Below are 16,938 nucleotides of genomic sequence, written 5' to 3' on the forward strand. Positions count from 1 at the left end.
AAACTGCCAAGAATTGCAGTCTTAAGTTCTTGGCCCAAACTTTGTTAAATTAAATGAGACACAGCATCTTTTCTTGCTCTACAGTTTTACTTCTGGAGCAGCTGAGGTAAGTAAACACAGGGCAGGAAGAAAGTGCTGTTACTCTGAAAGCCTGAACTCTTGCCAGAACACCACCTGCTTAAACCGTGTTGTGATTTAAACCACTGCCTGTCCTCCTTACTCTACTTCCTTTTCAGTTAGTATCTGTCAGCCTGTGCAGAACTGCCACAACTGCTCTACTTTGAGGGATCCTTTCAAATCCATGGGAAACAAATGCCTAGAGAAAGGGTGAAAGGGGAGAGGTGGTGCCTTACCTGTGTGGCAGGAGACCTTCACAGCCAAGCCTGAGACTTCCTCCGCCTGCATGGCGTTTTAACTTGCATCAGGGCACAGGCTGAGCTCCCAGACCAAGCCAGAACGGTGCCAGACCCTTGCACGATTTGTTTTTGTCTGATGCTTATTCTCACTCGTGGATGAGCCATTTCATTCCTTTGCCTCTTAACATGTTTCCCCAAACTACAGAAGCTGTATGAAAACATGCTTTCTGAGTATTTCAGCAGTGTCTTTCTGGCTAGCAGCAGCTTCTGTTGTTGAGGGCCACGCAGCAAAAGGGGTCATCTTCGGAGTCTAAACGTAATGACATACAAAACCAAGAAGTAATGGAAAGGGAATTAACTTGTGATCTTCAATTAAAAAAAGGAAAAGTCGAAGACAATAATCTGAGTTGTTCTCAAGGCTAGTAAACACCTTCCCCTCCCTCCCCCCGAGGATGCTTTGGCTATAGGTAGTCTGGGTTTAGCTCTCAGTAAAGCACAGCTGCTGTTCAGACATGCTTGTCCACCAGATGGATAGAAAGGATGGGGCAGCGTTACACCTCGTAAAGTTGTGAACGCGCGGTGCTGGCTGTATCCTACTGCTCCAATTTTGTAGCGTTAGGTGCAAGTGTCTGTGTCGAGCTCATGCTGGTCTGGAATTAAACATTGCTGATTTTACATATGTTGTCTCACTTCATCCTGAAAGGAACATTTAAAATGGGAGATGATGCCGCATGAGGCGTGTAACACAGCCTGCCTGACGTGGCTGGCATGAGCAGCGCCCTTACGCGGGTGCGTGTGATGAGATGCAGCTTCGGAGCTTGTGAAAAGGTTTCTGTTGTTTTCATAGACTGGAAAATAAGCTATTTTGGGGGAAATCTCGTGGAAACGTTCTGGAGTGACTGCTGAGGAACCTCAGGGGCACGGCGGCAGCCTTGCCGCAGCGCGCGGGCTGTTCGGTCGGCCTCATCCTGGCCCCGCTCTCCTCGCCCGGCTGCACGAGGTACCTGTGAGAGCAGATGAGGCGTTTTAGTATATGGCCAAAGCAGATGAAACCTGGAGATGGAGCAGAGTTAAGCTAAGGTTATTTGTCTTTGCCAGAGCCCTGCTGTTCCCAGCTGCTGTTCCCTCACATCCAAGGAGGAGACTGCTCTTATTAAATAATCAGCCGAGCTTCCCTCCCCAGGGCGCTGGCGGCGGCCCGGCTGCGCAAGGAGCAGACCTTCCTGGGGGCGGCGCACCGAGTCGGCCCCCGCTTTTGGGCACTTGCTGCCTTTCCGCTGGCGGGGAAGCGGCAGGTGCTGCCCCGGCCTCTTTGGGAGCTCCAGTTGCCGCAGAAGGATCTCAAGTCCGAAGGCGCCCGAAAACCCAGCCTCACCCTGCGATGGCAGCGTGCGGTGAACGACGCCTCAAACCCAAGGAGCGTGGCGTTCCCGGGCGCTGAGCGGGTCGGGCAGCCTGCGGCACGCGCGGCCCCCTGCACAGCCTGTCGGGTTTGCTCCCCTCAGCCAGGAGAGGTCCCTAGCTCACTTGCCAACGCGGAGCTCATCTCCAGCTCCGTCTTTGCCCTGGTGCGACAGGTTTGCGCTGATCCGCGAGGAGCCAGGTGGGCCGCCCCGGGCCGTAACGCTGCTGCAGGCAGGGAGGAAGGAGGGTCCGGGGCACCTCGTTCCCCACCCAGCCTGCTGAGGCGGGAGATCGAAGGCGAGGGGTGCCACCTCCGTGCGGACAGGCGAGTGGCAGGGCAGAGCTCTCGCTGGTGGCGCTGGTGATGCTGGGTCCTGCGGGGCCGCGGCGTCCCTCGCCGGGAGGGCAGAGCCCTCCCCGGTACCCGAGCAGGCTCTGTTTGCTCGCAGGCCCCTCCAAGGAGAGGCTGTGGGGCTGCCCCCTCGGCCCGGACGGCCGCGGCGTGAGCAGCCTTCCCGCGGGCCCGGCGAGGTGGGTCCCCTCCGGGGAGGTGGCTGCACCTTCCTCGCCCTGAAGCGGGAGCTGGGACCTGAGCGATCCCCGAGGACAGTTGCTCTCATCCCCTGAAACGGCGGGGGGGGGACCCCGTTTTGCACCCCGGGATGCTCCCCGGGACCCTGCAGTGCACCCCATCCTGCAGGGACAGGGCTGGTTCTCGCGCCCGCAGCCCTGCCGGTGAAACAGGGTGCTGGAGAGGACCGACTGCCTGGCAGACGGGCTCCGAACCACTTTTGCTTCGTCCGGGGCTCTTCCCTGCCGAAAATTCGCTCGCCTCACGCTCGGGCGCCTGCGGCGGCTCGGGCCGGGCAAGGCTGGACGGTGGGTTTGGAGGTGGACGGGGGCGTGAGGAGCACAGCCGGGGGGGCAGCGGCAGGGTGCGCTGCGCTCCGTGCCTCGGGCCGCCCCCAGCCCTGCTCCCTTGACCCCTCAGGTGACAAGCGGCTCCTCCGGGGACGAAGCCGCCCTCCCACCACGCTCGGCCGAGTTTCCCTGCAGCTTGGCCCTGGGTGGCTCAGCTAGTGGGTCTGATCCCGCGGGGCGTTTGGCTTTACCGTGCGAGGACCCTCTGTGCCGTCCCGCGGCTCGCGTCCCGGGCACGGCTTTTTGGAGCACCTCTAGGTGCCAGGGTGGTCCCACGTGAAGAGGAGGAGGGAGCCGGGCCCCAGGCTCCCTGCTGGGTCCTGGCCCAGGAGCTGCCTCCGGGGAGGTGGGACGCGGGCACGCAGGGGGACGGGCACCCCGTGCTGGACGCGTCACCCCTCTGCAGCCTCGCCTCGTGGCCCGGCACTGCTCTAACCGACCTGGGGCAGGGCAGCGCCCGGCCCGAAGCCGAGACCTCGCTGGCCAGGGCTCCGCAGCCGGCCACGGCACCCCGCACGGCCCCCCGGCTTCGTGCCCCCATGGGAAGAGCCCCCCGCGCACCCTGCTGGCCGTGGGGTGCTGGGATGCGGGGCGGGGGGGGGGCTGCAGCCGGCGCCACGCTGCCCACGGCCCGACGGGCCGGCCGGAGGGGGCGAGCGGGGGACGCTGAGCCCACGGGTGTCCCCAGCCCCGCCGGAGCCGTCCGGGCTGGGGGGCGCGGCGCCCCGCGCGGCTTCCCCACGCACCCCGCCTGCTCCCCCTCCCGGCGCCGGCCCGGCAGAGCCCGGGCAGGGCCGAGCCGAGCCGAGCCGAGCCGAGCCGAGCCGGGCCGAGCCGAGCCGAGCCGAGCCGAGCCGGGCCGGGCCGAGCCGGGCCGGGCCGAGCTGAGCCGAGCCGGGCCGAGCTGAGCCGGGCCGGGCCGAGCCGAGCCGAGCCGGGCCGAGCCGAGCCGAGCCGAGCCGGGCCGGGCCGAGCCGAGCCGGGCCGAGCCGGGCCGAGCCGGGCCGGGCCGAGCCGAGCCGGGCCGAACCGGGCCGGGCTGAGCCGAGCCCGCAGCCCGCCCTGCCCGGGCGCCGCTCACCGCCGCTCACGTGGGAACGGGGAGGAGGGGGCGTGGCCGAGGCCGAGGGCTCGCCCAATGGCGCGCGGCTGGCGGGGGTCGTCAGCCAATAGCCGAGGGCGGTCCGAAGGGCGGGGCGCCGCGAAGCCCCGCCCTCCCGATGCCGGCGGGAGGGAGCGGGGAGCCGCCGGGCTGCGGCACCGACGGGGCGGCCCGACCCGCACCGGGCCCGACCCGCACCGGGCCCCGCTCCGGCCCCCCCAGCCCAGCCCAGCTCGGCCCGGCTCTGCCTGGCCCGAGCGCCGCCCGCCGGCGGGGGTCCCGCCGCCTGCCCGGCGGGGCGGCGCGGCTGCCCGCCGCCGAGCGGAGCCAGGTAACGCCGGGGCCCCGGGCCGGGGGGGGGGGGGGCGGCTCCGGCGGGTGCCGCTGCCGGCAGCGGAGCGGCGGGGCCCCCCGGCGGGCGGCCGGGCATCATCGGCGGCGGCGGCCCGAGCGCCGCCCCGGGGGAAGGGGCTCCCGCTGCTCCCGGGGCCCCTCGGGGCTGGCAGAGGGGGGGATGCAGGGGGTGCCGGGTCCCCCCCGGGCCTGCCCCACCGGTGCGGCGCGGAGGGTCGAGGGCGCCGTCGCTGCCGCCGTGCGGGGTCCGCTTCAGCCAAGCGAGCGGGGGGATTTCAACCCTCCCCGTCCCAAATGCCGCTGCCGGCGGGTGCCCGCTCGGCGGGCGCGGGGTGGCGGGGTGTCCGCCGGGGCGGCCTCCCACCGCCGTCCGGCTGGCACGGGAGGGACGGAAAAGAAAAACCACACGGAGGGTGGAGGGGAGGCTAGAGCCGGGCCAAGCGCGCTTCGAGTCATCCGGAGACGGGCTGGCGGCGCGGCAGGGACGCTGCGGTTGGGACGGGCTGCTGGCGCCCCGGCGGGCTGCGTCCCGCTTGGGCACGCCGCGGCTGCCCAGAGCCGCAGAGCTCCGGGCGTCGGGTGACGCTGGCCCCGCGGCTCGCTCCCGGGGGACCCGTCCTTGGGGTGCTGGCGGCAGACGCCTCCTCTCCCGGCCCCTTGAAGGCAGCGAGGCTGCAGATGTGGGGGCCAGCGAAGGCCGTCGGACCTGGCTGCTTTCCCGCAGCGGAGGTTTGCCAGCCTGGGCCTGACGACCTGCCCTGCCATTAGGTGCCGGGAGCCAGCCGGCGTCCCCTGTGTCCCCTCCGTTGGTTGGGGTCCTGCTGCCAGCTCAGATGACGGGAGAGGGCAGCCCTGGGCAGAGCCCTGCACGCCTGCTCGCCCCTCCGATGCTGCGTGTGCCCTGCTGGGGCCTGGGGGACACGCGTGGGCTCTGGCCCCGTGGGGGCCGGTGAGCGGGTTGTGGAGCACGGCGTGACTCTCCCGTGGTGACTGGAAAGGCTCCCCGCGAACAGCAGCTGCCTCTGGGGTGTCCCGGGAGATGCTCCAGCCTCTCAAACCTCTGCGGAGGGGGCCGCGGGCTCGGAGGTGAGCAGCTCCCTGTCCCCACGGTGCATCCCAGCATCCTCGGGGCCGGGCAACCCCAGAACCGGCCACTGGGGCCAAACCACCTGCTTGCAGTCCCATCTCCATGCCTTGCCCAGGCAGCCACCTCGGAGGAAGGTGGCAGAGCCGAGGGCAGCAGGGCGCTGGGCTCAGCGGCTCTGCCAGCCGAGCACTAGCTTCCCTCTCTTCCCGCCCTGGCAGAGCGGGACCGGCTCGTGGCGCAGCCGGGAGCTGGCCCTGAACGCCTCGACGGGGAGGTTTGCAGACGGTGGCAGCTCCCTGCTCGGGAGGCAGGGGAAGCGTCTGCTGGCAGCCCTGTCGCTCCTGCAAACCCTCGGGCACCTGCACCCTTGTCCCGGTGGTGACGGTGACACTTTCTCCTTTCCAGGTGCATGAGGGAGGAGCGGCGTCCTGGTGTCCCCGTGGTGCTGCTGGAGGAGGGGAAGCCGAGGCCTGGCCGTTGGGTCCTTTTTGGCTGCAAGCATCGCTGTGAAGCAACCGCCGAGGTCGTAGCTCCGCGCGGCTAAGCTGCGACTCGGGTGACGCCGTCCTGCTGCTGCTGCCGCCGTGGCCCTGCTCGTCCGCCGAGCTGGGCAGCACGTGCCGAAGAGCCGTTTCGCCTTCCCCTCCCCGGAGCGGGGGCCCAGCCTGGAGCGCTGGGGGGCTGCCCCGCTGCCGGGACCGCAGCCGGGGCCCTCGGCAGCTGCGGTCGTCGCCGTCGTCCCCCGCCAATGCCTGCCGGCGGACGCTGCGCTCTCCGTCGCTGCGCCCGCATCCGGAGTAGCGGGCTGAGGCCGGGGGCTGGCCGGGGGCCCGGCGTTTCACCGTGGAGCGGGGCTGCCCCGCGGGGCAGAGGCGATGGGGGCGGCTCTTTCCACCGGAGCAGTCGTCGCTATTTCTTTTAACTGCGTCATCGCGTTGCTCATCCTCATCCTGTTCCTCATCCTCTGCAAGGCCTGCAGGACCCCGTCCTGCCCGAAGAAGAGCCCATCCTCCGACGGGGACGAGACGAGGAACGAAGAGAAGTATCTGCTGCAGCCGTGAGCGGCGCGGCGAGCGGGCAGGCGGTGCCGAGCGCTCGCGGGAAGGGTTGGCGGCCGAGCCCTTCATCTCTTGTTGCTGCCCCACGCCTGGACCCGGTCGGCCGAGGGCTCTGGGACTGGGTGGCTGCCTGGCTGTGCCGAAGGAGTTGCACAAGTCCGGACACCGCATCCGCCCTGGGACTGGGCTAGCTGGGGTGCTGGGCCGGACAGGATGAGAGCCGGGGGGGCGCTGAGCGGCTGGCAGGTGCTGTGAAGCTGGGCAGAGCCCTTCCTTCGTGCGGTTTTGGTGCCCGAAATCTCCGCGGATGCCCGCAGCGACCGTGGGGATGGAGGAGAGCCAGCGAGCGCGGGCGCGAGGCCAGCGCCTGCGGCCGGGGCCGCGCCGCGGGGACGGCCCGCCTGCCTCTCCGGGCAGCCGGCCGGCGTGGCGGCAGCCCACCCGCGGGCGAGCCCTGCCTTCGGGGCTAGCCGGGGTGCTCCTCCGCAGCCCCGGCCCGCGGCCGCGCTCTGCCCTTGCCTCGCGGATGGCGGCACCCGCAGAGCTGAGCGGGGCCGGTCGGCGGCGGGGAGGCAGCAGGGCCTGTCGGGCTCTGGGTGCCTCGTGGTGGCATGCAGCCGGTGGCACCCAAGCGGCCCTGGCAGCTGCAGCTGGGCCTTAGGGGTCCCCAGGGTCTTTGGGCAGCGGGTGCTGGGAGAGCAGGGGGCGTTTGGCACCCACCTGCCCCAGCAGCTGTTTGTGTGAGCCAGGAGGGGGCAGAGGGCTGCTCGGCTCGTCCCTTTGTCCCCGGTGTGCCCATCGGGTCCCCTCCAGCGTTAGCACCAACACTGCCATGCAAACTGCCCTCCTCCTGGCTGCTGAGCCCGGGGGGGGCAGAGAGCTGGGACAGGGATATTTGGAAGTGGCGGGGAGGCGAGAGGCTCCCGAAGAGCTGCGGGCGCCCGGGCAAACAGTGCCGAAGGGTCTTCCAGCCCCATCGCTTGGGGGCTGCCAGCTGGTGCCAACGGCGGCTCGGGCGCCGCGGGGACTCGCCGCGGGCCCGGCCCGTCCGCCGGCCCCGCTCGCTGCCCAGCAGCAGCCGGAGCAGGGGGCTCCGGGGTGACCGCTCCCCGCCGGCGCAGCCGCTGCGACAAGGGGCCGGAGGGCTGGGCTGCGCCGGCGGCGCGAGAGCCGGGGGCCCCGCGCGGGCATGGCCGGGCCTGGCTAAGCCCGCGATCCCTTCCCGTGTGGGTGCCCCGCCGCCAGGCGTAGCTAACGTGTCCCTTTGCAGTGGTGTTTTTACTAGGCTAATAAACGGATCGTAGGAGCCAGGTGGCGTCTCCGAGCTCTGCCCTGCGCCCCGGCGCGGGCACCGTTTGGGGGGAGCGCTGCGGCCTGTCCGTCCCCGCAGCCCTGAGCAGGCACCGCGGGCGCACAGCTGGCGGCTGATGTCCCTGCAGGGTGCGAGCGGTTTGCTGGGAGACCGGGAGGAGGAAGGGCTCGTGTCTGCAGCCGCCTGCGGCTTTTAAACCCCAGGTGAGGAACGCGCCTGGGTATTTCATGCCATGCAGCCGTCGGCGGTGAGCACCCCCAGCCCTCATGCTAAAAGCACCAGCAGGTTTCCAAGTCGTGGCCTAAAGTTACAGGGCACAGGACACTCGTGGGGGATGTGGGTGAGTGGGGCGGGCAGAGGTCACCCGCCACCACCGTTAGCCGGTGGCACGAGCGCCGCTGGTCCCCGGCCCCGGCTGCCGCGCGCAGGGCTCCGGCGGCAGCAGCCGATGGCGGCTCATCAGCATGCAGCGAGGCCACCGCGGCTCCTACTGCCACCGCAGCCACGCAGCAGCTAATCCCTCTGCTGCAAAGCCGCGAGCGGCGAGCAGGCGCTGCAAGCCAGCGCGCCCGGCCGCTCCTGCGGCCGTCGGCTGGGCAGGGGCAGCCGAACGCCGGGCCCAGCCCCCTCCGGGGAGAGGGGAGGCGTGAGCTGACTGAAGCGGGTGGCGGACAGCTGCTCTGATTGATACCCCAGCTTAAGCACCGGCACATCCCTCTCCCGTGAAGCCAGCCTAGTTCCCCGAGCATCCTCTGGCCTGGGCTCCCACCCCAAAAGAGAGGGCACCAAGCCTACGCGAGCCCACAGCTGGCTGCGGTGCTGCAGGGTTGCCCACTGCGGCCGCAGGCTCCTGCTCGTTCGGTGGCTGCTCGCTCCGGCCACCACGCGTGACGGGGCACAGCCCCGGCTCGGGGCACCTTGCTCTTCGCTGGGACGGTGCAGCCCAGGTGCTGGGGGGCCCAGCCGAAACCATCCCAGCCCTCGCCTGGCCTCCGCGGGGCTCTCGCTCGGCGCGAGGGCGGCCGAGAGCGGGGACGAGGCTGAGGGCTGCGGGGCCCAGCGAGGTGCCGGCTGCGCGCGGAGACGGCTCTGCACACTGGGCGCCTTTCAGCAGCTCTGTTTATTTGTCCGGGCACGGAGGCGAAGCGCTCGCGCTACGCTAAGCAAAGCGCCGGCGGTGTGGGGCCCGTGGCGTGCATGACAAGCAGGCGCTGCTCAAAGGAGGGCTTGTGTGCCCGGCGCGGCAGGGCCAGGCGTCCCGCTCGGCCGGCCGAGCTGCCCGCCTCCCGCCGCTCACTGCCCTGCCTGGCTGGCCGGCTCCCTCACCAGGTTAAGCAGCTTGTCCAGCTTTGCGATTTCCACCTCAGGGCCCTTCTTAACCTCCTGGCCTTTCTTCTCCTGCGGAGAGAGCAAGCGAGGCAGAGCGGTTAGCAGGGAGGACCGCAGGCGTGGGCTGGGGGGGGGGGCCTGGCACAGCGCCCGCATGAGGGAAGGGTGCTGGGGGATGCCATGTCCCTCCCTGAGGGCCCATCCGGAGGGGGAGGCATCTGCCTGTGCCCAAATGGCCCCGAGAGCTGTAAAGGTCCCCAGGGACTGAGCGGGCGAGTAAGGAAGGGGCCGCTTGTGCCAAGCCCGACATGCACCCCAGCGCAGAGAGGCCCAGCCGTTCCTCCCGGGGCTCCATCCCAGGCTGCTAGAGCAAACTGCCAGAGATCTTAGGAGAAATCACTTAGCACAGGGGAAACATGCCTGTCCGGCTCGGTCCTTGCTTGCTTGGGAGCTGCAGGAGTGATGCTCGCAGGCCTGGTGGGGGTGGGGGGTGAAGACCCAGCGAAGGGTGCCAGTCCCACCTAGTGCTTTGGGAGGAGCGTGTCCTGCCTGCCGGGTGGCTGCAGCAGCAGCGCATTGCTCTGATCTGACCCTGGGCCTTTGGGTGTGAGCACCGCAGAAAGCAGGTGCCGTGCAGAGGCGAGCAGGAGGGCCAGCACCCTGGGGGAGCCGGGCAGTCGGGGACGCTGGCTCTGGAGAGGGGACAACGGGTCCCCGAGCCCCGCGGCGCAGCGTGGGGGGACGCCGGCGCCAGCGGGTGGAAGCGAACGGACACGCGCACGCGTGGAGCCGGCTGCTCCCCTGCCCCAATCCGGCACAACCCCGACGGAGCAGAGCTTTCCCTCAGCTGCGGAGGACGGGGCTGGGGTGAAAGCAGCCCTGGGCTGAACTGGGGGTGTTTGGAAAAACCGCCGAGCTTGAAAAGATCGTCCCGTTTCTCAGCTGAGCCCCGGGACAGATTAGGGTTGTTTTGATTTCCCAAGCCCACAGATTATATGCTGGGGAGGTGCTGGCTTGTCTTAACGCCGTTAACTGAGCAACGCCCTTCGTGGCTCCGGTCTGGGCACGCGGAGCGATGTTTATACTAACGGCCCACGTCACAGCTGAGCATCTCTCTAAATGAGCGTGTTCAGATAAACACAGCTGCTCGGGGTATTTCAGGACCCAGCTATTTCTCCGGAAAAGCTGCTTTGCTGTCTGACAGCGTTCGAAACCCTCCCTGTGTCACCCTGCATCGCCCACAGCATCCTTGGGGTGTGCTAAAGAGGTGACCGCACTGCTCAGCTGGTCTCTCCTGGGAAAGGGGAGATGCTGAAGGGTCCCCCACCAGCCTGCCTCCGGCCCAAGCCCTTAGCTCTCTCCATGGGCAGCGGCAGTGAGGGTCCCTGAGCTCCCCCTAAAACCCCGACTTTCACCCTAGCTCAGCTCCGTTGCTGCCTCTGAGCATCCTGGAACAAAGTCACGCACAAGGCAGTAGTCAGCCGTAGCCAAACCAGAGCCTCCAATTTAGCAGCCGCAGCATGACACAGAGAAGGAAAACTATGACTTCTTTTTGGGGGCACCGGCACAGAGAGAGGTTTTCCTTCCTTTCGGCATGGGGCGAGTGCGCTCGGGCCAGGGCCGATGCCCGCTGGCTGACGGCAACGTGGACGCGGCCCCTCGGAGCCTGCTTCAGCGCACACCTTAGCTTCGCGCAAATCAACGGGGTTCAGCGGCACCGGGCCTCCGAGGAGGCAATGGCTCTGCTGTTTGGCCTGGTCAGGAGACAAAAGGGAGCTGGTGCAAAGCATCCCCCCACGGCGCTGACAGATGTAGAGCTGAGCTTAGGACTGTCCCCAAGGAGCTCTTCGAACGGGAACCGGAGCCGCTCGCAGCAACATTTGCATTGATTTTATTCCTTAAGTGTTCCCAGCGAAAGGGCGAAATGCTCTCAGTTGAGGGGATGAGGAGGAAAGCGCCCAGCTGGGGATGGCCAGGGCAACACCAGCTCCGCGTGGGGACAGACCCTGCCCCGCTGACGGGGCATGACCCAGGGCAGGGGGCAACGGGCTGAGACCCCCCCCCCCCATGCACATCCATGCCATGCATCGGCCGCGCAGCCAAATTCCTCACTGCCTCGCACTGCCTCATGCCCACGCGCTGCCCTGGCTCTCCAGGCAGGGAAACTGAGGCACGGCGGGAAGGACCACTGGCTCCTGACCCTATCGGCACAACTGCTGCAGGCCCCTTGGCTGTCACGCCAGTCCTGAATGCCAGCACTGATGCTGACAGTGAAGTGGGAGGCAGAGGAACGGGGAAGGAGGAGGACGGGCTGTTTGAAGATCCCGGATCCGTTGCCCTGAGAGCCCCAGCCCAGTGCGCCACAAACTGGCCCATAATGAACTCCACACCCATAATATGGGAGTCATTTAAACTGGATTCACTGCCTCTTGGCTGATGCCTTCCCTCCCTAGCTGAACAATAAAACGCCAATTTAATAAAACCCTCTCATAAAACCCATGATGCTGGCCCTTTTCAGCAGCCCTTTTTTTCCCCTCATTGGTGGAATAGTCATAAAACATCTGCTGTAAGCTTTGGATTGAGCAAAACAAAACATGTTTATGTTTTAAAGCAGCAAGAGTGTCAGCCGTGCTGGCAAGGGCATCAATGGAAAATTCCCCCTAGCTTCCCCGGGGGCAGGCTGGACCCTTTCTCTCCAGCTGAGTCCTGGCCGAGGGGCGCAGGGCTGGCTCTGCCCTGCGGGGCCCCCTTGGGCCGGGGACGCTCCCAGAGCCTGCCGTGCCCGGCAGGATGGGATTTCTAGGCACAGCTGCATGATCCGACCCCCCTTTACAAAGCATCCCAATGATGTAGGATGCCGGCTTCCCACGCAAAAGGGGCTTAAGCTCCTACAGGCCAAATTAGAAGGGGATGAGGAGCTTCAAGAAGCCACTGACACCGCTATCTAAAACTCCCTGACGTCTCCTTATTATCCTCAATGGGAAGGGACACTCAGTCACCAGGACTTCACAGGAGCTTTGCTTTTTTAGTTGTCTAAATCCCTTCGTAAGCCCAGCATGCAGGAGGCTAGCCCCCTGCCCCCTCCTTTCAGTAAGAGGGAGGCTCGTAGTCACTTCTGAGAGTGGGGCTTTGCCTGGTGCTCAGCAATGGCTGAGGCTGGAGAAGACCTCTCCTCCTTCCTACCCTGCTCAGGACAGAGGCTGGTCAAGGTGAAGACCTCAAGAGTGAGGGCTCCTCTGTTAGCCAAACACACCCATGACGGGACCAGAGATTTCAATGAATGAAGGCAAAGAAGAGACTTCCCTGCGTCATATCTGATGGAAAGACCAAAGAAACACAAACTTTGCTGTGAATACAGCAAGATTTTCCACACCAGCTCCAGAGTCCACCAACCAAATACGAATTGAGCAAGTGCAATCCGATCTGCAGCTCTGAAGCCTTCCAAAATCTACACCCCCGTGTCCCTATTGCAACCCAATGCTGTTATACTGCAGGCGAACCTGGGCTTCACTTACGCTCTGAGCCTTGACGCCCAGCAGAGGAGCCGAGGCTGGCTGAACGCTGAGCTGGAAATGATGGCTGCACTAGGACTGCTTTGGGGCCCTCAGGAAGCCTATTTACATACAGCAGCAACACGCTTATCAGCTGCCTAGAGCCTGGAGTCACACTCACAGCCTGATTTGACAGCGTTGCTCCCGGCCCACAGAAGAATTAGCTGACAGACTGGAGATAAGGATTTAGGCATATTTTGCTACTGTTGGGAAATGACGCAGGAAATGTTCTGCTGGCAGGGAATGAAACCTGCAGAAAAGCCCAGGGGATCACCGGGTCATTCAGGCATCAGCAACCACACAGGATCTCGGGGCTTTCCACACTGCCAGACACTGACCCAATAGATGCTTATCCCTCTATCACCAGCTAAAGCCAACGCTATTCAGGGCAAATACCTCTCCTTGCTGTAGCTCACATACTTGGCTAAGACCTCTACTAGCATCTGTATCAGGCCACCTCAGGACATAGACTGGAGAGACAGGTCTCATGGCCCCAGGTCTAATGCAGACTCCCTGAGTGACCTGTCTTTGCTCATTGGAGGCCCCCAGTGAAGCCGCTGGAACCAGCAAAGACACCTCGATGGGACCAGCCTGCTTGCTCCAGCTCGGCAGCACACATTCTGCCGATAAAGCGCGGGAGCAAGAATCAGCGATTTGACAGTCAGGAGGTGCAAACAAAACCACATCAGACCTGACAGGCGCTGGGACTATCGGAAGTGCACAGACCAGCAGGAAGTTCAGGGAAACCCAAGAGGGCTGGGCAGACATCTCCTGTATCTAAACAGCACGTAGCTGTGTGCAGTGTGCCACTGCATAGATTGGCTTAGAAGCACCCATGGGAGAGAGAGCAGAGATCATTCGACAGAAAGGCCAGGCTCCAGCAGCAGCCCATAGCTAACAGCAAGGTCGAATGCTCACCCATGGTCATGTGGAAGGAAAGTTACTGCCACAGCTCCATGTCTGCTCTTTGCCAGAGGAAGGCTGTGACCCCCATACCCACGTTTTCCCCCTTTACAGTGTTTTCTGTCCATGCAAAAAATGTTCACACAGGTGGAGCCAAACCCTTCCCAATGTGTTTCTTCTGGCTCCAGCGAAGCCAGGCCACGGAGGAGTTTGGCTCAGCCAACCTAGGAGCTCTTGCTTTTGGCCTACTCAAATGTCGTGGCATGATCTGTACTGACTCTTAGCAAGGTGCTCGGGAAATATTAAGCAGTGAGCAGCCAGCGCATGGTGTGGCAAGATGTGCTAACAGGATTTAATGAACCATCAGCAGCGCCAAATTCTGGCGGAAGAAGAGCTGCCAGCTGTAACAAGATTAGGAGCATTAGACACTGGGTGGGAAAATGTCTGGACAGCTGCTGTGATTCTGCTCGCTCAAGACACAGTCCCATGAGGATCTCTGGTGAAGGACTTGGCCTCAAAAGGCACTTGCTAGCTGGCCTGATCCAGCTGTACACCCTGGCTGAGCGCAGGTATCTGCTAAACACTTACCGCTACCTGCTTAGCCTGTCTCATACAGGACGCAGTGCACAGCCTGGCCGCAGTGGCCCCCAGCTCGGGAAACACGGGCATCGTGCTGGTGGGCACCACGAGGCACAGGACAGGCAAGACCACGGTTACCTCATGTCTAATAACGGCTTAGCATTGAACTTTTCTTTTTGGCCAGCTGAAGAAGGGGTTTGGCTTCCAGCCACACTGAACGCTCTCTCCCCTTGCTAACTTCAGCGCCTTGAGCAATGTCTCTTACACACCACTAATTTAGGCACCTAAATATAGCCATAAGAAGTCCAAATATAGCAGTCGTGCATGAAAACCTGAGCAAGCGTGGCGAAACCGAGCACAGACAGTGCCTGGGGCGGTCCCATGCCGCTCCTCCCGGCTGGGCATTATAATGACACTTTAATTCCATCTGAATTTATCACCAGTACCAACAGCAGAAAACCACCAATCACATTTAAAACTCTAAGGAGAGTGAGAAACGTGTCTCAAGATGTTTAATCTATCCACCAGGAAACCCTCCCAAAGAAACGCAGAGACGGGGCCTGCTGCATTGCCTGTGCATGGGCTGCTCTGGCCAGGCCAAGCCGGACATGCAGCATGAGGATTAAGCTGTGTCCTTGAGTCACCTGGATGTGAAACCTCCCTCTTCTGTTTTTTCCACATCAGTCACTTATGGGTTCAAAATGGGGATGTGGTCGCGATCCTCAGTTCAAATATCACCAAACCACAGCCTTTAAAGTTAAGGCTGCCTGTGAAAGTTATTAAAAGACATTAAAGTCTGCAACGGACCAGCTAAGCAAATAACCTTAACTCTGCCCTGCACTGACACTGCGCAGGAGCTCCGATTAGGAAGGGTGAGCCACAGGCTCTCTTCTCCTGGATTAAATCAAGCTGGCTTTTGCCAGCCCTGGGGACACTTTGGCCACACTCTAACTGCGAGCAGCGTGTATGGTTGTCTGTGTGGAGAGGGGATTTTGATAAAAACCAGCATTGTCTCCGGGCATCATTACCCTTTGTCACTGAGAATAGCCAACTGCAGCCACTTCGAAGAGGGCACCATGAGCTCACGGGGCTCATGGAAATGACTGTCAGTCATCTCAGCTCACAGATTTAGCAGTAAGAGCTGAGAAAAATCATTGTGTGCTCAGTGTGCAGCACAACTACCCTCCCCTCGGTACCCCTTCCCTGGCTGGAGGGGAGTAGAAAGCCCTAAAGGTTTTGCTTCCAGCCCAGGAAAGCATGGCGATGGGGTGTGCACGTGCATGTGTGCGCTCCCCCCGCTCAGCACAGCTCGCACACCCCTTTGCTTAGGGCTGCTTCGCTCGATTAACGGCAGAGGGAAGGGATGCTCTTTCCTTGGGGGGGACAGGCAGTGCATCACCCACCGCCCTCAGACGCTGGATCCAGCCCTACCGGGTTCAGACCTGCCAAACCGCACTGCAGTTTGTCTCTTCTGGATGGGATCCATTACTGTAATTAGCTATTAGCACCACTCAGTGGAAAGCCCTGTTCCCAAAAGCCTGCCCACGTGCTGCGTGTTTTAACGGCGTGACATGCAAAACCTGGTGGGGGCATTAGTCCCTGTGGTTTTAGCTATGGGATCTCCCAAACACAAGCAGCAGGGAGGAAGGAAGGTAGGAAGGTAGCAGCGGCCCAGGCTCCCCCGGCTTTCCCTGGTTCTTGGGCCTCCCGAGAGGAGCCACATGCGCGGCACCTCTTTGCTAGGGCTGCGACCTCCGCAGCGAGCAGCTCGGGCCGGCCCAGCACCAGTGCTCATGTACATCAGCCCTCTCCAAAGGGATGAAATCACGGAGGCGCGGATGAACCGCAGCAGTCTTGAGCTGCAGCCCTGGCTGCCAGGTGGCAGGTAGCACCGTCAGCTTCCAGGTGCCATTTCAGCATCTCTTATTCTTTTCTCATTTCAGGTTTAAATTAGTCTCATTGTATGACAGCTCAGTGAGCCGTTACGGATTAGAGTTTAATAAAAGCAACTAAACGTGGACTTGGAAATGCAACTCCAGCAATACTTTAGTACCTCCGCATCTCACATAGTGTAACATCTCATGAGAAACTCTTCACAGTTGAACGAACAGAATATTTTAAAAGATTATACTTCGTTTTGCAACGCTCCTTTCTTGGACCACCATTGTCAACATATATCACCAGTGATCACCTTTTAACTGCCTTAAGAAAGTTCAGCTGCTATGTCTCTCTTCAACACTGCATTTCCTTTAAAACTTTTGTCATACCAGGTTTTAAATATAACTCATAAAAACATTCGCATAGAAAACTTATTCTTTTTTGCTACTAACACGGAAGTGTGTGACTATACTTCTCTCTGGGTAAATACAAGCATTTTGTTATGAACAGAAGTGAAGATAAGCCTCTATGCTCCTAGATGCCATATATTTAATAACACTAAATGCCAATGCATGAAAGACATATTACAGTTTAGAGTGTTGTGCTTCCTAAAAGAGTTCAGTTTGCAATTTAATGTCAGGCCACAGTGCTCGCGCTCTCCTGTTCTCTATGACTGCACTTGAATTCCGCGATGCTCCAGAAATAGCACTAGATATTCCAACTGCGTGAACAATTGTGTCACCTCGACAACACATTCGAGTGTGTAGGTTTCATTTAAATCGCAGCATCATTTAAAGCATGGCTAGGAGAGGCCCTCAAGCATCCACCGGTCTGTCCTGGTCCACGGCAGGAGCAGCTACTTTTAAATTGCTTCTGACAGATGCTTGTCCAGTGCTCGACCTGGTCCTTGGGGTGCCTGGCGCAACGTGCCCTGAGCGGTGGATTTTCACGCTCTGCTCCCATCACCTGCATGGCCATTTCTTTTAAAAACCTTCCGTGATGCCAGCCCACCCCCAGGCGACGGCTATCAGCGCTTCTCTCTCACCCCTGCTAAAACCTTTGCCCTAAGCCTTACACTGCTGTCTTGCAACCTCAAAGCACTGT

General features: G+C 62.5%; 1 protein-coding gene across 1 annotated transcript in view; it reads right to left on the reverse strand.

Annotated features, from left to right (window-relative positions):
* Window positions 1-8,695: 8,695 nt before the first annotated feature.
* The window catches only part of LOC138064683 (dynein axonemal intermediate chain 1-like), a 150,322-nt gene continuing 142,079 nt past the window's right edge, over window positions 8,696-16,938 (reverse strand). Inside the window, exon 20 of the mRNA XM_068928400.1 lies at window positions 8,696-8,992. Coding sequence (XP_068784501.1) covers window positions 8,888-8,992 — 105 coding nt within the window. The 3' untranslated portion in view covers window positions 8,696-8,887. The remainder of the gene's footprint in view (window positions 8,993-16,938) is intronic.

This window comes from Struthio camelus, chromosome Z, assembly GCF_040807025.1.
Source record: "Struthio camelus isolate bStrCam1 chromosome Z, bStrCam1.hap1, whole genome shotgun sequence".
NCBI classification, from domain to species: Eukaryota; Metazoa; Chordata; class Aves; order Struthioniformes; family Struthionidae; genus Struthio; species Struthio camelus.